The 20,824-nt window shown below is 44.5% G+C and overlaps 1 protein-coding gene and 1 pseudogene across 1 annotated transcript; both read right to left on the bottom strand.

Moving 5' to 3' along the window:
* Positions 1 to 10,710: 10,710 nt before the first annotated feature.
* LOC109744809 (BTB/POZ domain-containing protein At2g46260-like) lies at positions 10,711 to 13,300 on the bottom strand. Its single transcript, XM_020303947.3, has 5 exons — positions 13,175 to 13,300; positions 13,060 to 13,071; positions 12,946 to 12,998; positions 11,961 to 12,152; positions 10,711 to 11,842 (listed from the first exon to the last, which is right to left on the bottom strand). Exons 1-5 carry the CDS (start codon positions 13,298 to 13,300, stop codon positions 10,984 to 10,986), a joined length of 1,242 nt encoding a protein of 413 aa, XP_020159536.1. The 3' UTR covers positions 10,711 to 10,983.
* A 1,601-nt stretch (positions 13,301 to 14,901) lies between these two features.
* On the bottom strand, positions 14,902 to 17,172 carry LOC109744808 (BTB/POZ domain-containing protein At2g46260-like; annotated as a pseudogene).
* Positions 17,173 to 20,824: the final 3,652 nt, after the last annotated feature.

Genomic DNA, 20,824 nt, shown 5'->3' with positions numbered 1-20,824 from the left:
CTTTTTCTTCTATCACTCTCGGCAATGGCTCCACCATCCCCATCTATACCACTGGTCACACTGAGTTACCCTCCACTCTAAAACCTCTTTTACTTCGAGATGTCCTTGTTGCTCCTGCTCTTATCAAAAACTAAATTTCTGTGCGAAAATTTACTTATGATAATCTTGTCTCAGTAGAATTTGATCCCTTTGGTTTATCTGTGAAGGATCTTCAAACCAAGGAGGAGATCGCTCGCTTCAATAGTTCCGGAGACCTCTACTCTATCAATGGAGCCCCTGCAGCAAGTCCACCTTCATCCATGATGGCCACCGTCCACCTTTGGCACCAGCGACTCGGCCACCCCAATGCATCCACCACATCATCTCTCCTTAGTGAATTTGCTCTTCCATGTAATAAAGATCATCATGATGCTTCGATGTGTCAGTCGTGTCAGCAAGGCAAACATGTGCGCCTTCCCTTTAGTTCCTCTAGTTCTTCTAGTAGTTTTCCTTTCGAGCTATTGCATTGTGATATATGGACGTCTCCTCATACTAGTATTTCGGGTTTTCAACACTATCTTGTTATATTAGATGATTTTTCTCATTTTGTTTGGACTTTCCCTCTACGCAACAAATCCGATGTTCATACTCTTTTTCTTAACTTTAAACAATATGTTTCTACTCACTTTCTTCTACCAATTCAGTTTCTCCAATGTGATAATGGCCGCGAATTTGACAATTTTAAAAATAGAAACTTCTTTCTTCAACATGGCATTCTTCTTCGTTTCTCCTGTCCCTACACATCTCCTCAAAATGGCAAGGCCGAGCGCTCTCTCCGCACACTCAATGATATTATTCGTACTCTCCTTATACACTCATCGATGCCACCCAAGTTTTGGGCCGAGGCCCTCCGCACAGCTACCTATCTTCTTAACATCCGACCCTCTTGTGTCAATCCAAAAACAACTCCTTTTTACTCTCTTTTTCTTAGTCATCCAAACTACACCGAGCTCCGTGTGTTTGGTTGTCTTTGTTTTCCAAACATCTACGCCACCTCTCCCAACAAATTGGCCCCTCGATCTCTTCCCTGCGTATTTCTCGGATACTCCGATGAACACAAAGGATATCGTTGTCTTGATCTCATTACTGGTCGTGTCCACATCTCCCGTCATGTCACTTTCGACGAAACTGTGTTTCCCTTCTCTTCTCGATCATCTACCCATACTGCACCACCGGCCACTCCTCCTCCCTCTCGCACGCTAAATCCCCTCCTCTACAACCCCATTGTCGCCACCCCTAACTCTGCCACTATCGCGCCACCACCCAACCCATCTCCTGCCGCGGCACATGAAATACCGGAAAACGCTGCCACGACAGACTTTTCTGAAAACGCTGCCACGGCAGACTTTTCTGAAAACGCTGCCACGGCAGCTAACTCCCCCGTGTCCGATCCTTCCGCTGCGCCAGGCACATCTACACCTCGCTTACCCCCACGTGATGTTCCTATTCCCCCTCCCACAAACGAGCATGGCATGCGTACTCGCGCTAAGTCCGGTTTTCGTCTTCAACCCAAAGATCGTCTTAGTCTTCTTGCTACATCTCCTATCTCTCCTATTCCCAAATCATACAAATCCGCCCTACTTGATCCTCAATGGGCTGCTGCTATGAAAGATGAATATACAGCTTTGCTTCAAAATAACACATAGCAACTTGTTCCTCGTCCCCATGGTGCAAACATAGTTTTTGGTAAATGGGTTTTTTGCCAAAAATTTCACTCCGACGGCTCCCTAGCTCGTTACAAAGCAAGGTGGGTTGTCGTGGTTTTTCTCAGCAACATGGCATAGACTATGATGAAACTTTTTCTCCTGTTGTGAAACCGAGCACTATTCGCACTATTCTTAGCATTGTTGTTTCTTCATCTTGGCCCATTCATCAACTTGATGTCAAAAATGCCTTTCTTCATGGTAGTCTCAACGAAACCGTTTACTGTCAGCAACCTCTTGGCTTTGAGGATCCTAGTCTTCCCAATCATGTCTGTCTCCTTCAAAAATCCCTATATGGTCTTAAACAAGCCCCTCGGGCATGGTTCCAACGATTCTCAACTTTTATTCAAACCCTCGGTTTTGTTCCCTCTCTCTCCGCTAACTCTCTTTTTGTTTTTCACCAAAATTCTCACACTTCCTATTTGCTTTTATATGTTGATGACATTGTTCTTACAGCCTCTTCAGAATATTTTTCTCAATCATATCATTACTCTTCTTAACAATGAACTTTCTATGACTGGCCTTGGTCTTCTCCATCATTTTCTTGGCATATCTGTCACCCGTGATTCTAAAGGATTATTTCTCTCTCAACGTCAGTATATTCTTGATCTCCTCTTCAAGGTGAGCATGCATGATTGCCAACCTTCTCGCACACCCGTTGACACCACCTTCAAACTCTCTTCTAATGGTGAACCCTTTTCAGATCCCACGCTTTATCGTAGTCTCACTGGAGCTCTCTAGTATGTCACCCTCACACGTCCGGAACTTCCCTATGTGGTCCAACAAGCTTGCCTTTACATGCATGATCCCCGGGTTCCTCATCACAATCATATCAAACGTATTCTTCGCTATCTTAAAGGTACTCTCGACCATGGTCTTCACATCAATTCTTCCTCTCCTACTACTTTGACAGCATACTCCGATGCCGACTGGGCTGGCTGCCCGGACACTCGTCGATCCACGTCCGGGTACTGTGTTTTTCTTGGTAACAACTTGGTTTCTTGGTCTTCAAAGCGACAGGTTACAGTCTCAAGATCGTCTGCTGAAGCTGAGCATAGGGCGGTCGCACATACCGTTGCTGAAACGGTTTGGCTGCGTCAATTGCTCTCGGAGCTGCACCGCCCCATTCATCAAGCAACTATTGTTTATTGTGATAATGTTTCGGCCATCTACATGTCCAGCAACCCTGTGCAACATCGCCGTACCAAGCACATTGAAATTGACATCCACTTTATTCGAGAAAAAGTTGCTTTGGGGCAAGTCCGTGTTCTTCATGTTCCTACTACAGCACAATTTGCTGATATCTTCACCAAGGCTCTCGGGACTGCGCCATTTATCGATATTCGTTTCAGTCTCAACGTTGTTGAACCCCAAGTTGAGACTGCGGGGGGATGTTAGATTATATGTTAGACTTGTAATACAAGTTGATCAAGGCGACTAGGTTTAGGAAACCCAGGCTAAGTCGGTTTGTGACTTAGGCCTTTATATATCTCTTGTACCCCCTCTATTATCAATATACAAGTTTCATTATAACTTTACAATCCAGACTAGAAAACCTCCATACCATAGTCAGACAATTCTTAAATTCACACAGCAACAGGTGAGGCTCATACCGCCCTAATCGTTCAGAAGAATCGCAAATAAGCCACGAATTTCACACGGATCCATATCTGAATCGCGGTAGACAGCAGAGAATCATACACATGAATCCGTCTAATTCCAAGGGCGTGGGAGGAGTGAGGCACTGTACGGACCTGCATCCTCCTTGTGGAGGCGGAGCTCCTCGCGGTGGAACACCAAGTCGGGGAGGGATCCTCCGGCGACGCCGTCGCTGGCGACGACCTCCAGCCGCAGCACCCGGTCGGAGAAGTTCTCTGAATTAAACGCGAACTCGAAACTGGGCAACCCGCCCCCACGCGAGAAGTCGTGGTCCATCTCCGCCTCCGCCAGTGCTCCCGCGGTGTCCGGCTCTTCGCCGCCGGCCATGCGCTCCGCCGCCGCTAGAGGAGGTTGGAGGCGTCGGGCCGTGGCCGTCAGCCCTACGCTAGCCGGATTCCTCGAGAAGGCGAGGTTCAACTTTTGGGAGACCCGCCAACCCAACCTTTTTTACTTCCTCGGGGAGAATGGGACTTCAGTATTTATTAAATCGCCATCGGATATCAGTGTGATTTGATTTTTATTAACGTAAAAAATAGCGCGCTATTTCAACGTTAGCATGTTCAGAAGGATCACGCTAATGTTTGAGAAATTTTACTCGCAATGACGCTAATCGTGTTGTAGCATGCTATTTTGTTTGAACGGTTGGGGGGGGGGAGCTTCCCCACCTGAATATATTACCACTCAAATGTGAAGGATTCGAGAATTACAGCAGAAGTAAGGGTACAATTTTCAGACAGAAGGGATTGCAGCGGAGAGAAAGTGTAGCCACTGTCTAGCAGCGGTACTATCTTCAGTCTTTTTGAACCGGAAGACCCAGAGGGAGAAGTCTGCTACAATATTCCTTATCGCTACTCGGGGTGGGTGGTCTTCGTTTCTGAACACAAGAGCATTTCTCGAGTCCCATAGCTTCCAGGAAACTGTCAAGGCCACCGATGGCCAGATGTTAGGGTTGAGGCCCTGAACTGGCGGGTGTTGGTGGAGACCAGTGAGGGAGGTCGGGGCAGGGAGGCCCAGGCGAGACCATACTTGTGTAGCATAGGAGCAGTTGGAGATGAGGTGGAGAGCATCTTCACACAGATCTTGACATCGTGGGCAGGCATCAGATTGAGCAATATGCTTATGAAACATGTTGGCCTTCGTATTTAGCCCGTCGCGGAGGAGAAGCCATGCGAAGATCTTGACTTTGATCGGGACCTTGGAAGACGAGACAAAATCATGGTGTGGATCGAAAGAGTCGTCAGCAACAATGGAGGAGTATGCATTCTTGGCTGAGAAGGGAAGCCCATGCGTGAGGGACCGCTCGTCTGGTCTGTCAACATGTTGGAAATCCTGCAACAACAACAAAACACAGTCCAACTCGCGAGCAGCAGCATTAGTAAGACGATTCCGTAGGTTCGATAATAAGCTGTTTTGCCAGACGGTAGCCACTAAGACCTTGTCATCTACGGAGTGCGAGTATAGGTGTGGGAAGACTTTGTGGAGAGGGGAGTTGAGAAGCCATTTGTCAAGCCAAAAAACAGGTGGAGAGGCCATTGTACGTGATCACAAAGGAGTGCTCAATAAGGAGGGGAAGGTGTTTGTTCACTATTTTCCAGAGGAAGGAGGGCCTGGAGGTTTTTGCTGCAATGCCAAGTGGATATCGTTGATGATACCACTGAGTCCAAGAGATGTTTGGGTGTTGCAGTAATTTGAAGGAGAATTTCATGAGCAGGCAGCGGTTCTGAATTTCTAGATTTTTAATGCCTAGACCACCAAGTTCTTTAGGTTTGCAAACGTTTTCCCAAGCTACCAGAGACCTCGCGCCCGTGCATGTTTCCTCGTTGGAACAGAAGAAAGCTCTCCTTATGGCGTCAAGCTTAACTAGGATAGACCTAGGAAGGCAGAAAATAGACATGAAATATACGGCTAGGGAGTCCAGGACCGCAGTCAGCAAAGTTAGCCTTGCTCCACAGGAGAGCAGACGTGCTACCCAACCGAAGAGGAATTTCCGAAAGCTGTCGATGATAGGGTCGAAAGCTGAGAGGGGTAGTTTGGTAGGGGAGAGTGGGAGACCCAGGTAGATTAACGGGAAGGAGGAAAAGCTACATCCAAGAGCTGCAGCGATGTTATTCTGAGTGGAGGTATCCGTGGCAATGGTGAGTAGAGCTGTTTTTTGGAAGTTAATGACTAGGCCAGTTGCAAGGGCGAAATCGTCGAGAGTGTTCTTGAGAGTTGTGGTTGCGGCAACGTTAGCAACGGCAATTATAAGTGTATCATGTGCATATTGTAGGGTCACTGGAGGCTCATTGGACTTGAGAGGGTGGCATAATTCGTTCGGCCGGAATGCCTGGGAGATCAATCTTTGAAGGACGTCAGCTACGAGGATGAACAAGTAGGGCGAGAAAGGATCACCTTGTCGAAGACCATTTCTACATTGGATCCAAGACCCCGGGTTGCCATTAAGTAGAATGGCCTTTTTGCCAGTGTAGCACGCTATTTCAGCGTAGCGTTATAGCGTTGTAGCGTCATATGCAAAAAATCTGAAGCGGAGAAACAACAGCCCAACCCCAACGGTGCAAAACTGGTCACAGGCCCACAACCCACACTCCTCTAATTCTCAATCTTCGTTGGGCAGACCTAATGAACAACAAACTCTAGTTCATTCACCCTTCCCACCTAAGCTATGAGCACGGGCGGCGGCGTCTTCTCGTGAGAGGCAACGACGGTGGCTTCCTCCAACTCGATTCCAGCCAGCATCGGAAGGGACGACGTTAGCCATGCCGCCGATAATGGCGGCAAGCCAGCCACCAGGTAATATCTTTTTCTACTTCTTCCACCTTGCTGAGCTCCTGCTGATGCTTGCTCGTGCGTGTGCCGGTCGTCGGTGAAGAGGAGTAGCAATGGCGGGTGGGGCTATTGCTACTCCCAGCGCTGTTGCGGCCACTTATTGCATCAGCCATGGTAAGGAGACGAGGGGATGTGGCCGTTGAGGAGATGGGGAGTACGCGACGCTGCTTCTTGTATGTGATTAACTGGTTATGCATATATTGCTCGTGGACAATTTTTTAGCTGCTAAAATCCTTAAATGATGTGATATTTTTGACATTTTATTAAATATTATTTTAAAATATAGTACGGTATTAGCATGCTATGACTTATGTAGCATCTGAAAGGGCCGCGCTATATCTTATAGCACGCTATTTTTTCCGTTGGTTTTTAACCACCAATTATTTTGAACTTTTGACATTTTGCCACTTATTACACTGTAGTTTATTCGTTGCCACTTCCTAGATCATCTATAACTGAAACGCCCAAATGTGACCCTCTCTAACAGATCTAGTAAAAATAGTCAAACCTTTAAATTTACAGGTCCCCGTATCATGTATAGAGTTTTTGAGTCGTTTTTGAGGGAACCCGTAAATTGGTCAACTTCGGAGCAGGTGGCCTAGCGACCCCGCTCGCGAGCAGCGAGAAGGCGGAGGAGCTAGACAGCGACCGGTCAGAGGGTCGCTGGAGAAGGAGGCCGCCCGAAGAGGCGTCGAAGCAGGCGGCGGTTACGTGCGTGCGTTACAGCCGGGCAGCCAGCTGCATGCGTGCGTTAACGGCTGGCCAGCCCCATGCGTGTGTTACGGTTTCATGCGGCGAGCAGCCAGCTCCACGGCGCGGGAGCATGCGTGCATTCAGATGTGGACGACGAAAGAAACTTAAAATGGGGCGAACTCTCAAGTAAATACACTTTTTTTTTGCGATGAAAAGAGAGTTTTGTTACGTAATTATACGGTTACAGTCAAGAGGCAATAAATCCTCATTACATGGAGGTATATAACCTAGCCACACCGCGGTGGCCTGTTCTGAAGGACTGTATACAGCCAGTCGATCTGCTACCTTATTTTGCTCTCATCTAAGTTTCTGAGAAACAAACTCTCGGTCTTGCATAAGAGACTTAATCTCAGCAACAAGGTGCCCATAAGCTGACCTGCTTAATCTGTAATCATCTAGGCTAGACAATGCTTAAGAAGAATCAGATTGCACAATGACTGTACCTTCTGAGTGTTGCCTTGCCAATGCCATGCCTTACATTAATGCATGAATTTCTGCCTCGAGCACATCATTACAGTTGAATAATACACGGTACACGGCAAAGACAATGTTGTCATCGTGTCTTCGGAGAATCATGCCTGCCGATGCCGTACCATCCTAGCAATGCACATTAATATTTTCATGTGATCCTCAACAGAATATACATGCTCTTCTTCCGTGAGATTCACTTGACCTTGATGAGTGGCATGTGCGAAACATTAACACATTCATAGGTGCTTGGATTGGAGCTACTGCCACTACCAAGTACTTCAAAATAAGTTTTCAAATATGTAGTTCACAACACTAAATTGTCACTAAAAATCTAAAATCATTACAATTGTATATTGCAAACTATTAAAAAAATCTACTAAAATGTAGAGATATACCCCTCCCCTTTGGCTTTGCTAGCCCCTTCTCTTTCCTCTCAATTTTCGGTTGGGGACGACGCTACGCCGCACTGCATTCTGCTGGCCGTGAAGGATGCAAGTTGAGCGTTGGCTTTTAAAGCGCTAGAACAAGTCCACTGGAAAATGTACATGTACGTGTACGTGCAAAGCTAGAAGAAGCAAGCAACCTAGCAGCTTGATTGCTAGCTTGATTGATCTTCCTTGGAACCTTCTGCTCTGCCGCCTTCTCCGCTTGGCGAGCTCGAAATGTGCTAGTGCATCCTACATGTAAAATCCGGCCTACTTCGGCGCCTCTGCCTCCGTCTCTCCCATCTCATCTCCCCCCTCCTCTTCCTGCACCTCCCCCTCTTCCATCTCCTCCTATTGCTCTAGCACCGCCTCCTCATCCTCTAAACTCTCACCCAGATAGTTCGAAGGCAGGTCGTCTATAATGCAAGTGGAGTGGCGTGCCTCGATAGCGCACATCCTCGTCTAGATCTTCGCCCGCCGCTCCGGGTCAGCATCTTGTAGTAGGTCACCTTGGTGCGGACCATGGCAGTCAGCAGACGACGAGGTCGAAGCGGACTGGTGCCCGGACAGGGTCGTGGTAGAGGCGCAAATGGGAGGGAGAGGACGGGAATGGGGATGGGCTAAGGTTAGAATCGTCGTCCGACTTAAATAGTCGGTTTTGGCACCTCGGGCTGAGCGCCGGAGCGGTGCCATGAATGCGTTCTCACTGAACTGGAGGAGCCGCCTGGTGGACCGATGGGTTTTGGTGAGGCCTCCTGTCAGTCCGACGTGGCAGACGTGCCCGGTCCTCCCAATATCCGCCCCATGTATTGGCTGGGTTTGGGGGGTACCAGACAATCCGGTCGTTTGGGCAGGGTATGGGGTTGTCTAGCTGGACATCCGCCTGGACGTATAGGGGTTTTTGAGGGGTCTCGTTGTAGATGTCACTGCTACAGGCACGGATAGCGCTGTCAGCCAAAAGTGTATATTACTGACGCGTGAGTGGCCGGTCTATGCCTCCCGAGTCAGTGATGACATTGTCCGTCTGTGGTAAGCTTCTTCACTGATGGGTCGGCCGGCAGTGCAACTTATCAGACGGCATGAACCAAAGACTTATCACTGACTGCCTCTTGCTAACTGGTCGGTAAGTGATGTATAAATCTAGTTGCAAGCTATAAGCTGCACTGCTAGCAGTCCAGTAGGATTACTGCTAGCAGCACAACAATGCAAAACACAAACATCGATTGAATACTCCATTTCGTATGTACATATACAAAAAAATTACATTGAGTTTCATGGGATACACATCCACTAAAGTTGGATAGTCTCACATAAAAAAGTGGAACCTAGTACCTTGTGCTGCTTTAGTAGCTTACTAGATCATTGATGGCGCTTGTTGCTGCGCCCGTCTATCTTGAATTTATGATAAATAGACACAAATGAGTTATTTCACCGAAGTTTTTCATTTTCTTTTGAAACAAGACACCCAAAACAGTAGTAAATAATATTGTATTATACCCGTTCGGAGCAGGGAGGACTAAGTTGGAACGAAGCGACAGATATTTCACTCAGTGAACCAATGGCAGCAATAACCTTAAACATTGACCCGCAGCTGGCACACTCTTGCAGTTTTGCATCCAATCATAGGGACAGAAAAAATACAAATGCAATAGTTACTACGTGGATGCAAGTAAAATCTTCATATTATGTTGACGCTGCATACATGGTGCATCCCTCTGAAAAACAGGTCCTCTGCTGCACACTCCCTTGAAATGATTAGAACGTGTTTTTATCACAAACACAGTAAAAAACAAAATCCTTTACTATTGAGATCTGGCCGTTCCTGCAAGTCTTACAAGCTCTCCCCAAACTACGCATGCGCAGGAAAGAGGTCAAACATGCTTCTGGAAACAACATGCATTGATACTCAACAATCGTACCAAGTAACAACAAAATAAGAACGTCCGAAGTTGATATTATCTCGACCTTCTTGAACTGCACAATCTATACCTTGACTTTTTCATAACCAATAGAACGTATTCAAAAAAAGTATACTAACACAAATTTAGAATTACACAAAGAAAAAATCATCGGAAAGAGGTCTAGGACAAACCCACTTGTCCAATTGTTGCTAAGCAGTTTTGGGGAGGCAATTTTACCCATAGACAGTCCCCATTGTACTACGTGACATGGTACCACCATACAGTACTAATCATGAATAGAAAACCCAAATATCTAGAGCTACATCTAACAAACTAGTAGGTGTCTTTTTAGAAAACCTAAACTACGATCCATCTCACTCAGCAAAGTTGCTTCGGACTTGAGTTGAATGTTCAAACTTGAACTGCGAGGATACACTTGCACAATGTAATCCTGTTATGTCTTGGTTGAAGCAACAATATCGATGATGTGTTCCTTCCATTTTTTTTCTTTCTGAACTACTCCCTCCGTTTCAAAATAGATAACTCGACTTTGTACTAACTTTAGTACAAAGAGTAGTACAAAGTTGGGTCATCTATTTTGGAACGGAGGGAGTAAGACTTTGCAAAATAAATATGGTTGGGATATTCTTGTTTTTTAACTCAACAGTTTCTTCAGAGCATCATCGCGAGGGAACACATCATTCATCAGGACATAGAGAAACATATCAGTGCACAATCCCAGGAAGCTTCTCTGGCCAATACTATTGCTGCATCTCACGCTCTGGCCAATACTATTGCTACAATCAGCTTCGTCGTCAAACAACCGAGCTGGTGATGGCGATTGGCGAATCTAATCGAGAACAAACAAAAACAGGCTGAAAAATCACGCATGTATAGAAAGAAGGTTCCGCTGAACCTGAAACAAAAAAAGATGGACCCTGACATTTTGAGCAGGTTAGAAAAAAGTCAGATCAGATGTGCTTACATCTCGCCACAGTTTTTGACTTTCCCATTGCAAGTGAGAGCCTCCTTACATCTCATTCAGGCAAGCCTAGTTTGTTTTCCAACACGGACGCATAATTAACGAAATGCGGCCGCGACTGAACCACACTGCCAACATGCCACCTAAAGTTTCAGAGACAAAAATAGCATTGAACCATGCTGCCAACATGCCACACCAACTGAAATTACATCGAGCCGATCTACTTAAGTTTGCTGAGTGAGATATCGCCAAGACTGTAATTCCGGCCGCCCCACCGCCACCCCCAAATCAGCTCTCAGATGCAGCACACCGTCGATGAAGACGTCGTCGTCAGCAATGAACATCGACCATGGCATGTCAAAAAGATCATTGCATCCATATAACCGATCTGACGAATTGAAGGTAAACGTATCTTCCAACTCGCTTACAAATTTTCCTGACGATCCAACCCTTGCAGCAAGCTCAATATCTACGGTCAAATCTGTTGAGCCCTTCGGATTCTCACGGACTCCTACCCAGAGGCCAAAAGTGCACAACTTCCTCTGCTCATTCATTTCACATGATGCCTTGAGATAAAAGCGCCAGCCTGCAAGCCAGAAGCAGTGCGAGTTTATATGTTTAGACGGGAAGATTCGAGAGCACTCCTCGCGCGTTAGATCCAGGTAAACTGTAACCTGTGGGCGGGGTCGATAAAAAACAACCAATTTCACAGGTTTGCACTTGTAAGCTCGCTCAGCAAATTGCTGACAGGTTTGTGTAGTAAGAGCACCTTCCATCTGTCTTGGGTAAGCTTTGTCTAGAAGTACCTCAGTAATTCGCTTAGTTACTTGCTCATGCTCTATATCATTATCAGTGCATGTAAGGATCTCCACAAACGCTGCACGTGTCATATGACTAAAGCGAACCAGTGGAAGTAAACGAGAACTCAAGATCTCACGTCTTTCCTCTGAATCTAGGTATCTTGTACGGGCCCACTCCAGCATAAAGTAATATAAGTCATTTTCACATTTGATATGTATGTCAGTACTTGAAAAGATGGCTTCAATCCCAGAAAGAGAAATGTTCATCAACTCACTTTTGAACCTGAAATGAGACAAACAATGTCATAAGTACACTGAATGCATGATTTTGCGACATCAATGTCTACAGTTTTCTCACAAAAGGAAACAAAGCATGGTGCCATTAGATGGGGATCACTAACTTATTAAAATCCTTGTACTTGTTAGCAAGGAATTCCTTGGCAAAAGCTATCACATGCTGGACCTCAGCAGCCATTGAAACCGAGCAAGGATGGTCTATGTAGAGCAGTGCAGATTCTGTTGTCATACGCAAGCTTGTGAGCAGCTGACTGCAACGCCTCATGCAAGAGATAATTGTTAGATGTGTATAGTCCCTTTTCGGTATATCCCCATTATATAAAGGCAGAAAAAAATCAGAAACATATTCAACATTGATCTTGTTTCAAAATTTTCGTCAAGACAAAGATGACCGTCCAAACTGATATGAAATTGGACATTTGGTTCAAAATACATTGCCCTTTTTGTGTTTGGCATAGAAAATTAAACATGGAGGTTTATTCTTGGGAGTGTGAGATGTAAAGTGTGGGTTGATTTTGATAAAGTACAAGGTTGTGTCTGCAAAATAGTACAGTCCAACTTATGACCAAAATCTGGCCCATTGCTTTCTCACCTAATGGCTACAAGTTGATTGGTTGACTGTAGGCAATGCGAGAAATATTCATCACTGTTAACATTTAAAGACATTAAAACTGAAGCATTAATCGAGCCCCCTCGGGTCATCAATATTTTGACCATCGGATCTACAGTTTTGGGCATTTCTGGCCATTGGATGCATCTTCAATCGAGAGCGCTAGACAGGCTGGGCAGATGCTCATTGTAGCAATAAGGCTGGGCGTGCCAAGATCCTAACTATGCAACTGAACCCGACTCGGCCATTGCCACAACCTCCAAGTCACCATCATCGACGGTCAAACTTCACTCCTCACAAACGAAAAGAAAAGCATTCTATGCATGAATGAGTAAACAAATCCCCTGCAAGTTAGCTAGGACAAGAAAGAAATTCATATTAGAACCTTAAACTACCATCAAAGTCTAATATACAAACCTTAAACTACGAAACCGTCTATTTTAGTACAATCTTGAACTAAAAAAGGCACAAAAAACAACTCTAGACTGGGTTTTGACTGGTCAACAATCCAGTCAGCCACCATGTCAGCCATCTGCCAAAAGAATAGAAGTGCCCAGAATTTTTTGAAAAAATTCTCAAAAATCCACACTAACCTTATATTCAACCTGGGAAAGTTTCAACAAGTTTTTGTGAATAAAAAATGGAACGAAAATTTCAGGACATCAACACCTGCAGTTTCAGGACATCAAAAGGACCCCAGACACAAACCGGAACCCCATTGAAGCGGCGATCATCAAGACTGTAACGCCAACTGCTCCACACCCGTCGGATGATGATCTCCGATGCAACCGCAGCACACCATCGGCGATGCCCGTCGATGATGGGACGGGCCATCGCCGAGAAGCTCGTTGGTCTGCTCGTGCTCATGCTCAGGTTCCGAGAGTGGTGGACGGAGGCTCTCTGTCTGAAAGAAATCCCACCACGAGCCAACAAAACCAACACCTACAGCTTCAGGCAGGACGCACAGATCCAGCAATTTCTGTACAAGGCCGCCCGTCAACATGCAACAACAGGTGCTCCGGCCTCCTCCTGCGTGTGTTCCCGGACGGGCACCACGCCTTCTGCCCGTTGCTTCTAAGGATTGGAGACTCTGTCTGAATCTGACTGTACTGCTCAGGCCGAGGAAATAAAGCCGCCCATTGTTCAAAGTTCAGACACACTCCCTCTGTAAAGAAATATGCAGTGATCTAAAAAGTCTTATATTTCTTTACAGGGAGAGTATATTGCTGTATGAATGGCGATTACCAGTCCACTTATCCAAACAAATCTCTGTCTGTCTGTCTGTCTGTCACCCTTCGAATGGAAATCAGGCACAGGTCCATGCAGACCCGTCAAAACTTACCAGCTTGTTCAGACAGACAAACTACTCATCGTCACCATACGGAAACATAGCACCCCTTCCGTTGCTAAATGTAAGTCTTTTTAGAGATTCTAATATGAACTAGTACATACGGAGCAAAATGAGTGAATCTACACTCTAAAGTATGTCTATATTCATCCATATGTAGTCCATATTGAAATCTTTAAAAGGACTTATATTTAGGAACGGAGGGAGTATATACATGCACAATCCCAGAAAGCTGCTCTACCTTAAATCGCACTAGGTTTCCATGGCCAGCTTTCTCATTGTAAGTCAGAAAAATGTACTCCCTCCGTTCCATAAGATTTTTCAGAATGTCAAAAATTTCAATCTTTGACCAGATTTAGAGAGAAAGTTATCTATACCTATAATACCAAACATATACTCCCTCTGTTCCTAAATATTTGTCTTTCTAGATATTTCAACAAGTGACTACATACGGAGCAAAATAAATGGATCTACACTCTAAAATATGTCTATATACATCCGTATGTGGTAGTCCATTTAAAATCTCTAAAAAGACAAATATTTAGGAACGGAGGGAGTAGTATAATACAGTATGAAAATCTGTCTCATCTTTATAGGATTACTCAAAGTTTGACTTTCTAGAAATTCTATAGGCACTAAATTGTGGAACGGAGGGAGTACCTATAAGCACTCTGACACCGCACGCGGGGGGGGGGGGGGGGGGGGGGGGGGGGGGGGGGGGGTGGGGAGTGCAAGTCAGATCAAAAGTAAGAGCATCCTTGCATCATTCAGGCACCAAGCCTCCTTTCCAGCACAGGCACCAAAATAACTAAAATTAGAGTAGAGATAAGGGGCATGAGAATACTTTGAAACACTCTCAATGATTTTTGCAATCTTTTTGGCTGAGCTTTTTCATAACCAAGGATCAGGTAACCCGACTTCGCACAAGCAGTCAGGTAACCCGGAGTCCTTACCTTTCTTGTTTCCATGCAAGTATCATACCTTTTTGGTAAGTTCAGATGTTCAACATCACTTGTTTCAAACACCCACCCAGCTGTGAGGGTGGCAGGTGGGTGAGAACTTGAACAAAAGGATACACGGCCCCAGTATATTTAACAAGAAGAGAAAGGAAGATCAAAATTAAGGATCCACCACCCCAGTTTTCAACTTCCATTATCCTAAGAGCCTCCATCATCTCCTTACATCCTTCTTCAGGCGCCAAAGCGTTTCCAGCACACACGCTGAAATAACGAAATTAGACCACAGGCACAAGCGTGAACTACCAAAAACTCACCCGCTGCCAACGTGCCCAGTCAACCAACAAAATCCCCGATTACAGCTGAACGCATTCAAGGGACTGATACTGCACACATGACCTAACTCCACCGAGTCACACATCATCAGTGATGTAATTCAGGCTGCTGTGGCACAGCCAAATCAGCTCTCAGATGCAGAACGTCCTCGATGAAGAGATTGTCATCGGCAATGAACGTCGACCATGGAGCACCAAAAATATCTTCACGCCCCACCGCCATCCAATCACCGGTGAAGGTAGCCTTTTCCTTCAACTTGCTGACAAAATTTCCCGACGATCTTGTTCTTGCAGCAAACTCATAATCTACGGCCAAACATGTTGAGCCCTTCACATTCTTGACTCCTAACCAGAGGCCAAAGCTGTACGACTTACTCTGCTCATCCATCTCACAGCTTGCCATGAGAAGGAAGTCCCGCCCTGCAAGCCGGAAGACTTGCGAGCATATATCTTCAGATGGGAAGAATCGGGAGCACTCCTGGCGTGTTAGATCCAAGTATACTATAACATGTGGGCAGGTCGATCAAAAGCAACCAATTTCACAGGTTTGAAATGGTAAGCTCGCTCAGGAAATTGAGTTACGTCTGCTGCAACAGCACCTTCCATCTGTTCTGGGTAAGCTTTGTGTAGAAGTACCTCAGTAATACGCTTAATTACTTGCTCATGATCTATATCATCATCAATGCATGCTAGGATCTTCTGAAGTGCCGTGCATGTCATATGACTGAAGCGTATATATTGCGTCTTTCCTCCAATTCTAGGTATCGCGCACGGGCCCACTCGAGCATGAAACAAAATAAGATATCTTCACAGTTCACAAGTATGTCACTACTTGAAAAGATGGCTTCGATCCCAGCAAGAGAAATATTCATCAGTTCACGTCTGAACCTGAAATGAGAGAAACCATGTCATAAGTACACTAAATGCATGATTTTGCGACATCAATGTCTACAGTTTTCTTAAAAAATGAAACAAAGTATGGCTCCATGAAATGGGGATCACTAACTTATCAAAATCCTTGTACTTGTTTGCAAGGAATTCCTTGGCAACACCAATCACATGCTGGACCTCAGCGACCATTAAAGTCGAGCAAGGGTGGTCTATGTAGAGCAGTGCAGATTCTGTTGTCATAGGCAAGCTTGTGAGCAGCTGACCGCAACGCCTCATGCAAGAGATAACCCCAAACTTGTCTGCAGCCATCAAGATATCCAGCAAAAGAGTGGGCTCAGTTGTTGTCAACTTTCCACTGTACATATAGCTTAAAAGTTCCATAAGGGCATTTTCCTGTTCCAAGTAAAATGAAAACAGAAAAACCATAAGAGAACAGTTCAATAAAGAAGTTAACAAAAGAAGGACAATCTCTTTGTACCCAAAATAATTGTTTAATTTGATTATTGACTTACAGTATTGAGAAAAGCTCCATGGGAGATTAACCCTTTTCCAATCACGGAAAATTTTATATCTATACTACTATAGAGAACTTACGAGTTGGCAGAATCCAAACGATCTCAGCCATTTCATACAATTGTTCCTAATGGCTCATAAATTACTTTTGACCTTAAAATTACCTCATAATTGACTATCAAAAAGAGACTTAAGAGAGTTAATCCCAAATTAAGAGAGAGTCAGTTAATCCACAAATTGCCCACATCGATGACTAAAGGAGACGACATGCGTCAGGGATATTAAGATGGTGCATGGTACATGCAATACATACCATAATAAGCATGCTTTTATTAAAAATAATATAGTATAACACAACCACAATAGCAAATTAGAATAAAATATGAGGAGGAATGTTACAGTTAAGCTATCACATTACCTGAATTAGCAATCCTAATTCTTGGATGGGTCTGATCATCAGATTCTTTCATGCCATTCGAGAAAAGCTAAGAAACATGAAACTTATTAGAAACTTGAAATGACTGTACAACATGCATTTCACATGGTTACAGAAAATACCTTTAGAAAGAAAGGACTTCTTGCAGCAAGAATCGCTGAATTGATATGAAGGGCCTTTACAGTTAAAATTGGTGTACCTGCCATGGTTGAGGAAAAGTCAATACTCTGTCCATTATCATTTATCAGCAGCAACATACCAAGATAAGTGTGGAACACTCTGTTCAATGGTACATATTCATTTAATCAATTGTAAATGGTTAAAATAATATCACCAAAACTGAAGGGTCATTTAGCTGTGGCCAACAATCTAGGCATGCTTGCAGCTCAGTGAGCAAAGTGATCATAGAAGTTATCTCAAGGATCCTACTGGAACTTCATCAGATAATTATTTGTCAAAAGCCTAACTTAGGCAATGCCTTTTACAAGGCTCCAGGACAAACTTGACCAAGAATTGCAAAATGAAGATTAGAATTTCAAAACCTACAATTCATTTTAAGACCTACAATTCCACAAAGGACAACAAGTAGTAGAACTTTAGGTGTCAGCTGGAATAGCATGCTTCCATATTTTCTGAGTCACCTGGTTGCGTGCCTCCATTGTCCAGAGGCTGGTCCCAGTTGCAATGGATTGATTTTATTCTACTCTTGCAGAATCAAGTGGATTGATATTGTTTGAAGACCACTGCTGAATCAAAATATTTGTTGCATCAGTCAGACGTATGGACACGAATACATACCATGTTAGGTGTTTTCTCTGAATAAACTTGATACTGATTTAGTCCGGCACAAATTTCATTTGGTTATATTTTCACGATAAGATCTCAGGAGCAAAACTTATAACAGCGCTCTATTGTTTCACCGATGCCGCAATCACTAATCCCTAATAAAAAGATCAGCCATGTAACCACATATTGTGTCAGCGCCAAATTTATCTCTATGCAACAGGTATTTGTACTACTTAAACAGAAGTGGTTGCTTTTTTCGAAAAAACGCAAAGCTTGGGTCTCAATGCGTTGATAGAAGGAAAGTTTTTACAAGTCTAAGCTTGGGTCTCAACAGATCGGAGCCTGAGTCTTTCCGCACATCAAGATCAGCATGGGACCACGGCGCCAACCCAAGGAACTGGCCCACGGCACAAAGACCTGCAGCAAGGACGCTCAGATCTGCAATATGCCGCTGGAGCATGCAGTGACAACCCACGCTGGAGCCAGACAGATGATGCCGGCTACACGCCGCAAGGTGCCGCCAGATAAGAAACAAAAGTGGTTATCAAGCAGGCCAATAATGACCTTAAACGTTTTAACACACACAAAGGAAGGTCGCGTGGGGCTGTGGTGTCAAGAAAAGGAAGGTCGCGTGGGGCCGTGGCGGTAAACCCTACCTAGCTCGTGGAGGCTTCTTCGAGAAGGCGAGGGCGAGGTCGAATACAAAACCCGCGAAGCTTTTTCTTTTGGAGCCTAAAGAATTGTCAAGAGGACCTTATGATGTGGCTAAATTACAAGCACACCTTTCCCAAATTTTAATTTTGACCAATCAATTTTTTGTCAATTATACAAAAGTCATCACAGAATACCTTTTTCATACAAATCAACATTATTATGTTTATACCGTGTAAATAATATGTAAAACTTTTTTTTTCAAAAAAATCGGCAGGAGCACCGCCTTTCATGTAGAATAGAAGAAGAATGAAAGGTGTTACAAATATTTACACTAGCCTTTTCGAGATGAGGCAAAACCGAAAGAACCCTTACAGTACTACATGTGGACTACTGGCGCAAAGGCAAGTGGCTAGATTTATGCATGCGGATATCCTCGAGGGCTAGGTGAGCCACCTCATGATACACATAGTTTTATAAACCGGACGGACTGGTGGTCCGACTGGAAAAAACAGGAACCAAGGTCTCGTCCGGTTTTAATGTATGTCAGTCTTTCAGCAAAAAACAACAACAAAATATCAATAAAATCATGTTTTTTTAGGGAAATCAATAAAACCATGTGTAAACTAGGATCTTTTGACCTTGGCCACCACATGCCCAACGGCCCAATACCAACTAGGCCATCTACAATTTGTGTTTTCATAATGGATTACAACCAATAATAAGTTTATTCATTCTCTCAAAGGTCCATTTTTTAGAAAAATAATTTAAATATTCTGGTTTCTTGTCACTATTGAACCAGTTGAACCAGTGGCCTGACCAGCAAAAACCTAAATCGGTAGCCTCATCGGTTTGATTGGCAGTCCGTGTTTTAAACTATGGCGATATGTCATCCTCCTTCTAGTGAGAACCCTATGATTTTGCTCTTTCCAAATGTTTCAGAGCGAGTAAATCAAGTTGTTGCTACCTACCAACGCCTTCCTCTCTTGAGTTGGTTGCGGAAAAGTCATCCCACCACCGGTTGATAGAGTTGTCAGGGCCAGGGGGCTCGGAGTGGGCATCTCCGTCGGCAACGTTAATCGTTTTCCAAACCATCTGCGAGAAGGGTCAGTCCCGACAAAGATGTCAACCTGTCTCGAGAGCCCCAAACATAGGTGGCAGACGGGGTCGTGCGGCCATCCTCTTATCGCCAAGTTTTCCTCCATGAGGACCCTACCATGCAGGACCATCCAAGCAAAGAACTTGCAATTGGGGCATGGCCTTGTCAAATATAAATCTTGAAAAGTGTGTTTATACCTTATAACACCGGATAAAGAGAGATTGTGAAATGATAATCTTTCTTGAAAGCAAAGATGCTTATAATTGTTAAGAGAACATGTATTTACAAGCAGAAGGAAACTCGACTAGTTTTGCTGAAGGGGTCATGTAACCCATGTTAAGAAACAAACAAGGGGTTTTCCTTAAGCTTGACTTCGAAAAAGCATACGACAAGATTAATTAGGAGTTTCTCCTCGAATGTCATACAATTAGAGGTTTCAGCAGTATAAGTGGATTCACCAAATCTTAGATAATGGGACAGTTAGTGTGGAAATTAATGATGTGGCAGGCCCCTAGTTTTCAAGCGAGGGGGCGAGGCAGGGTGACCCCCCTCTCATTTTTGTTTAATATGGTTGTTGAATGCCTTATCAAAATAGTTTAAAAGGCTCAGAGCAATGTATTATTTGTTTGCTTGCCCCCTGATCTTATTGAACAAGATGTGGCTATATTACATCATGTTGACAACACTGTGTTGTGTCTTAGCCATGACCCTGCTTAAGCTCTGAATATGAAACTTCTGCTATACATTTTTGAACTTATGTCCGGCCTTAAAATTAACGTCATGAAAAGTAAGATTTTTATGGTTGGAGGCGATAATAAAATTGCTGCCTTTTATGCTGATATGTTTGGGTATCAACTAGCCTCACCTCCTTGCCCATGAAGTACTTGGGTGTTCCTGTTAGCTTTTGATTCTTAAAAACCATTGACCGGGACTTTGTTCTAGCTAACATGATTAAGCGGTTGGATGGTTGGATTGGTAATACGTACAGCTTCCTCCGGTGGGAGGTTGAATCTGATTAACTCTACTTTGTTTGGCATTCCATCGTATTACATGTTTTAGAGAAAAGGCATACGCCCGACTTTATAAATAAAGCCAAAAGGCAGGAAGGTAGCAACAACACCACAAAAAAGTACCAAGAACACCCAAGCCCCAACGACGGGCGAGACGACAGGGGAGAAAGTCAAGTACATGGCACCCTCGCCAGTACACGGCACGCAGGCCGGAATAGAAAGATCCAGCTAAAACTAAAGCATCCGGCCCAAAAGAAGCAATTAAGCATCCTGCTCTTGTCTGCATAACTGAGACGCCGTCGCCCGGATTTTGGAGCAGCATAGAGAGCGCCT

This window comes from Aegilops tauschii, chromosome 5, assembly GCF_002575655.3.
Source record: "Aegilops tauschii subsp. strangulata cultivar AL8/78 chromosome 5, Aet v6.0, whole genome shotgun sequence".
Classification (NCBI taxonomy): Eukaryota; Viridiplantae; Streptophyta; class Magnoliopsida; order Poales; family Poaceae; genus Aegilops; species Aegilops tauschii.
Note: the sequence above shows the minus strand (reverse complement) of the source record. Positions and strands in the feature narration are given on the sequence as shown.

Bases quoted from the DNA above. Each gene is read 5' to 3' on its own strand.
- LOC109744809 (XM_020303947.3), bottom strand. From the start codon at position 13,300: ATGGCCCGTCCCATCATCGACGGGCATCGCCGATGGTGTGCTGCGGTT. The intron at 12,153-12,945 runs GTTGTTTTTTGT...TATACCGAAAAG, and splicing joins CAGTCAAAACCCAGTCTAGA to GGACTATACACATCTAACAA. The intron at 11,843-11,960 runs GTTAGTGATCCC...GTCTCATTTCAG, and splicing joins AAGTACAAGGATTTTAATAA to GTTCAAAAGTGAGTTGATGA.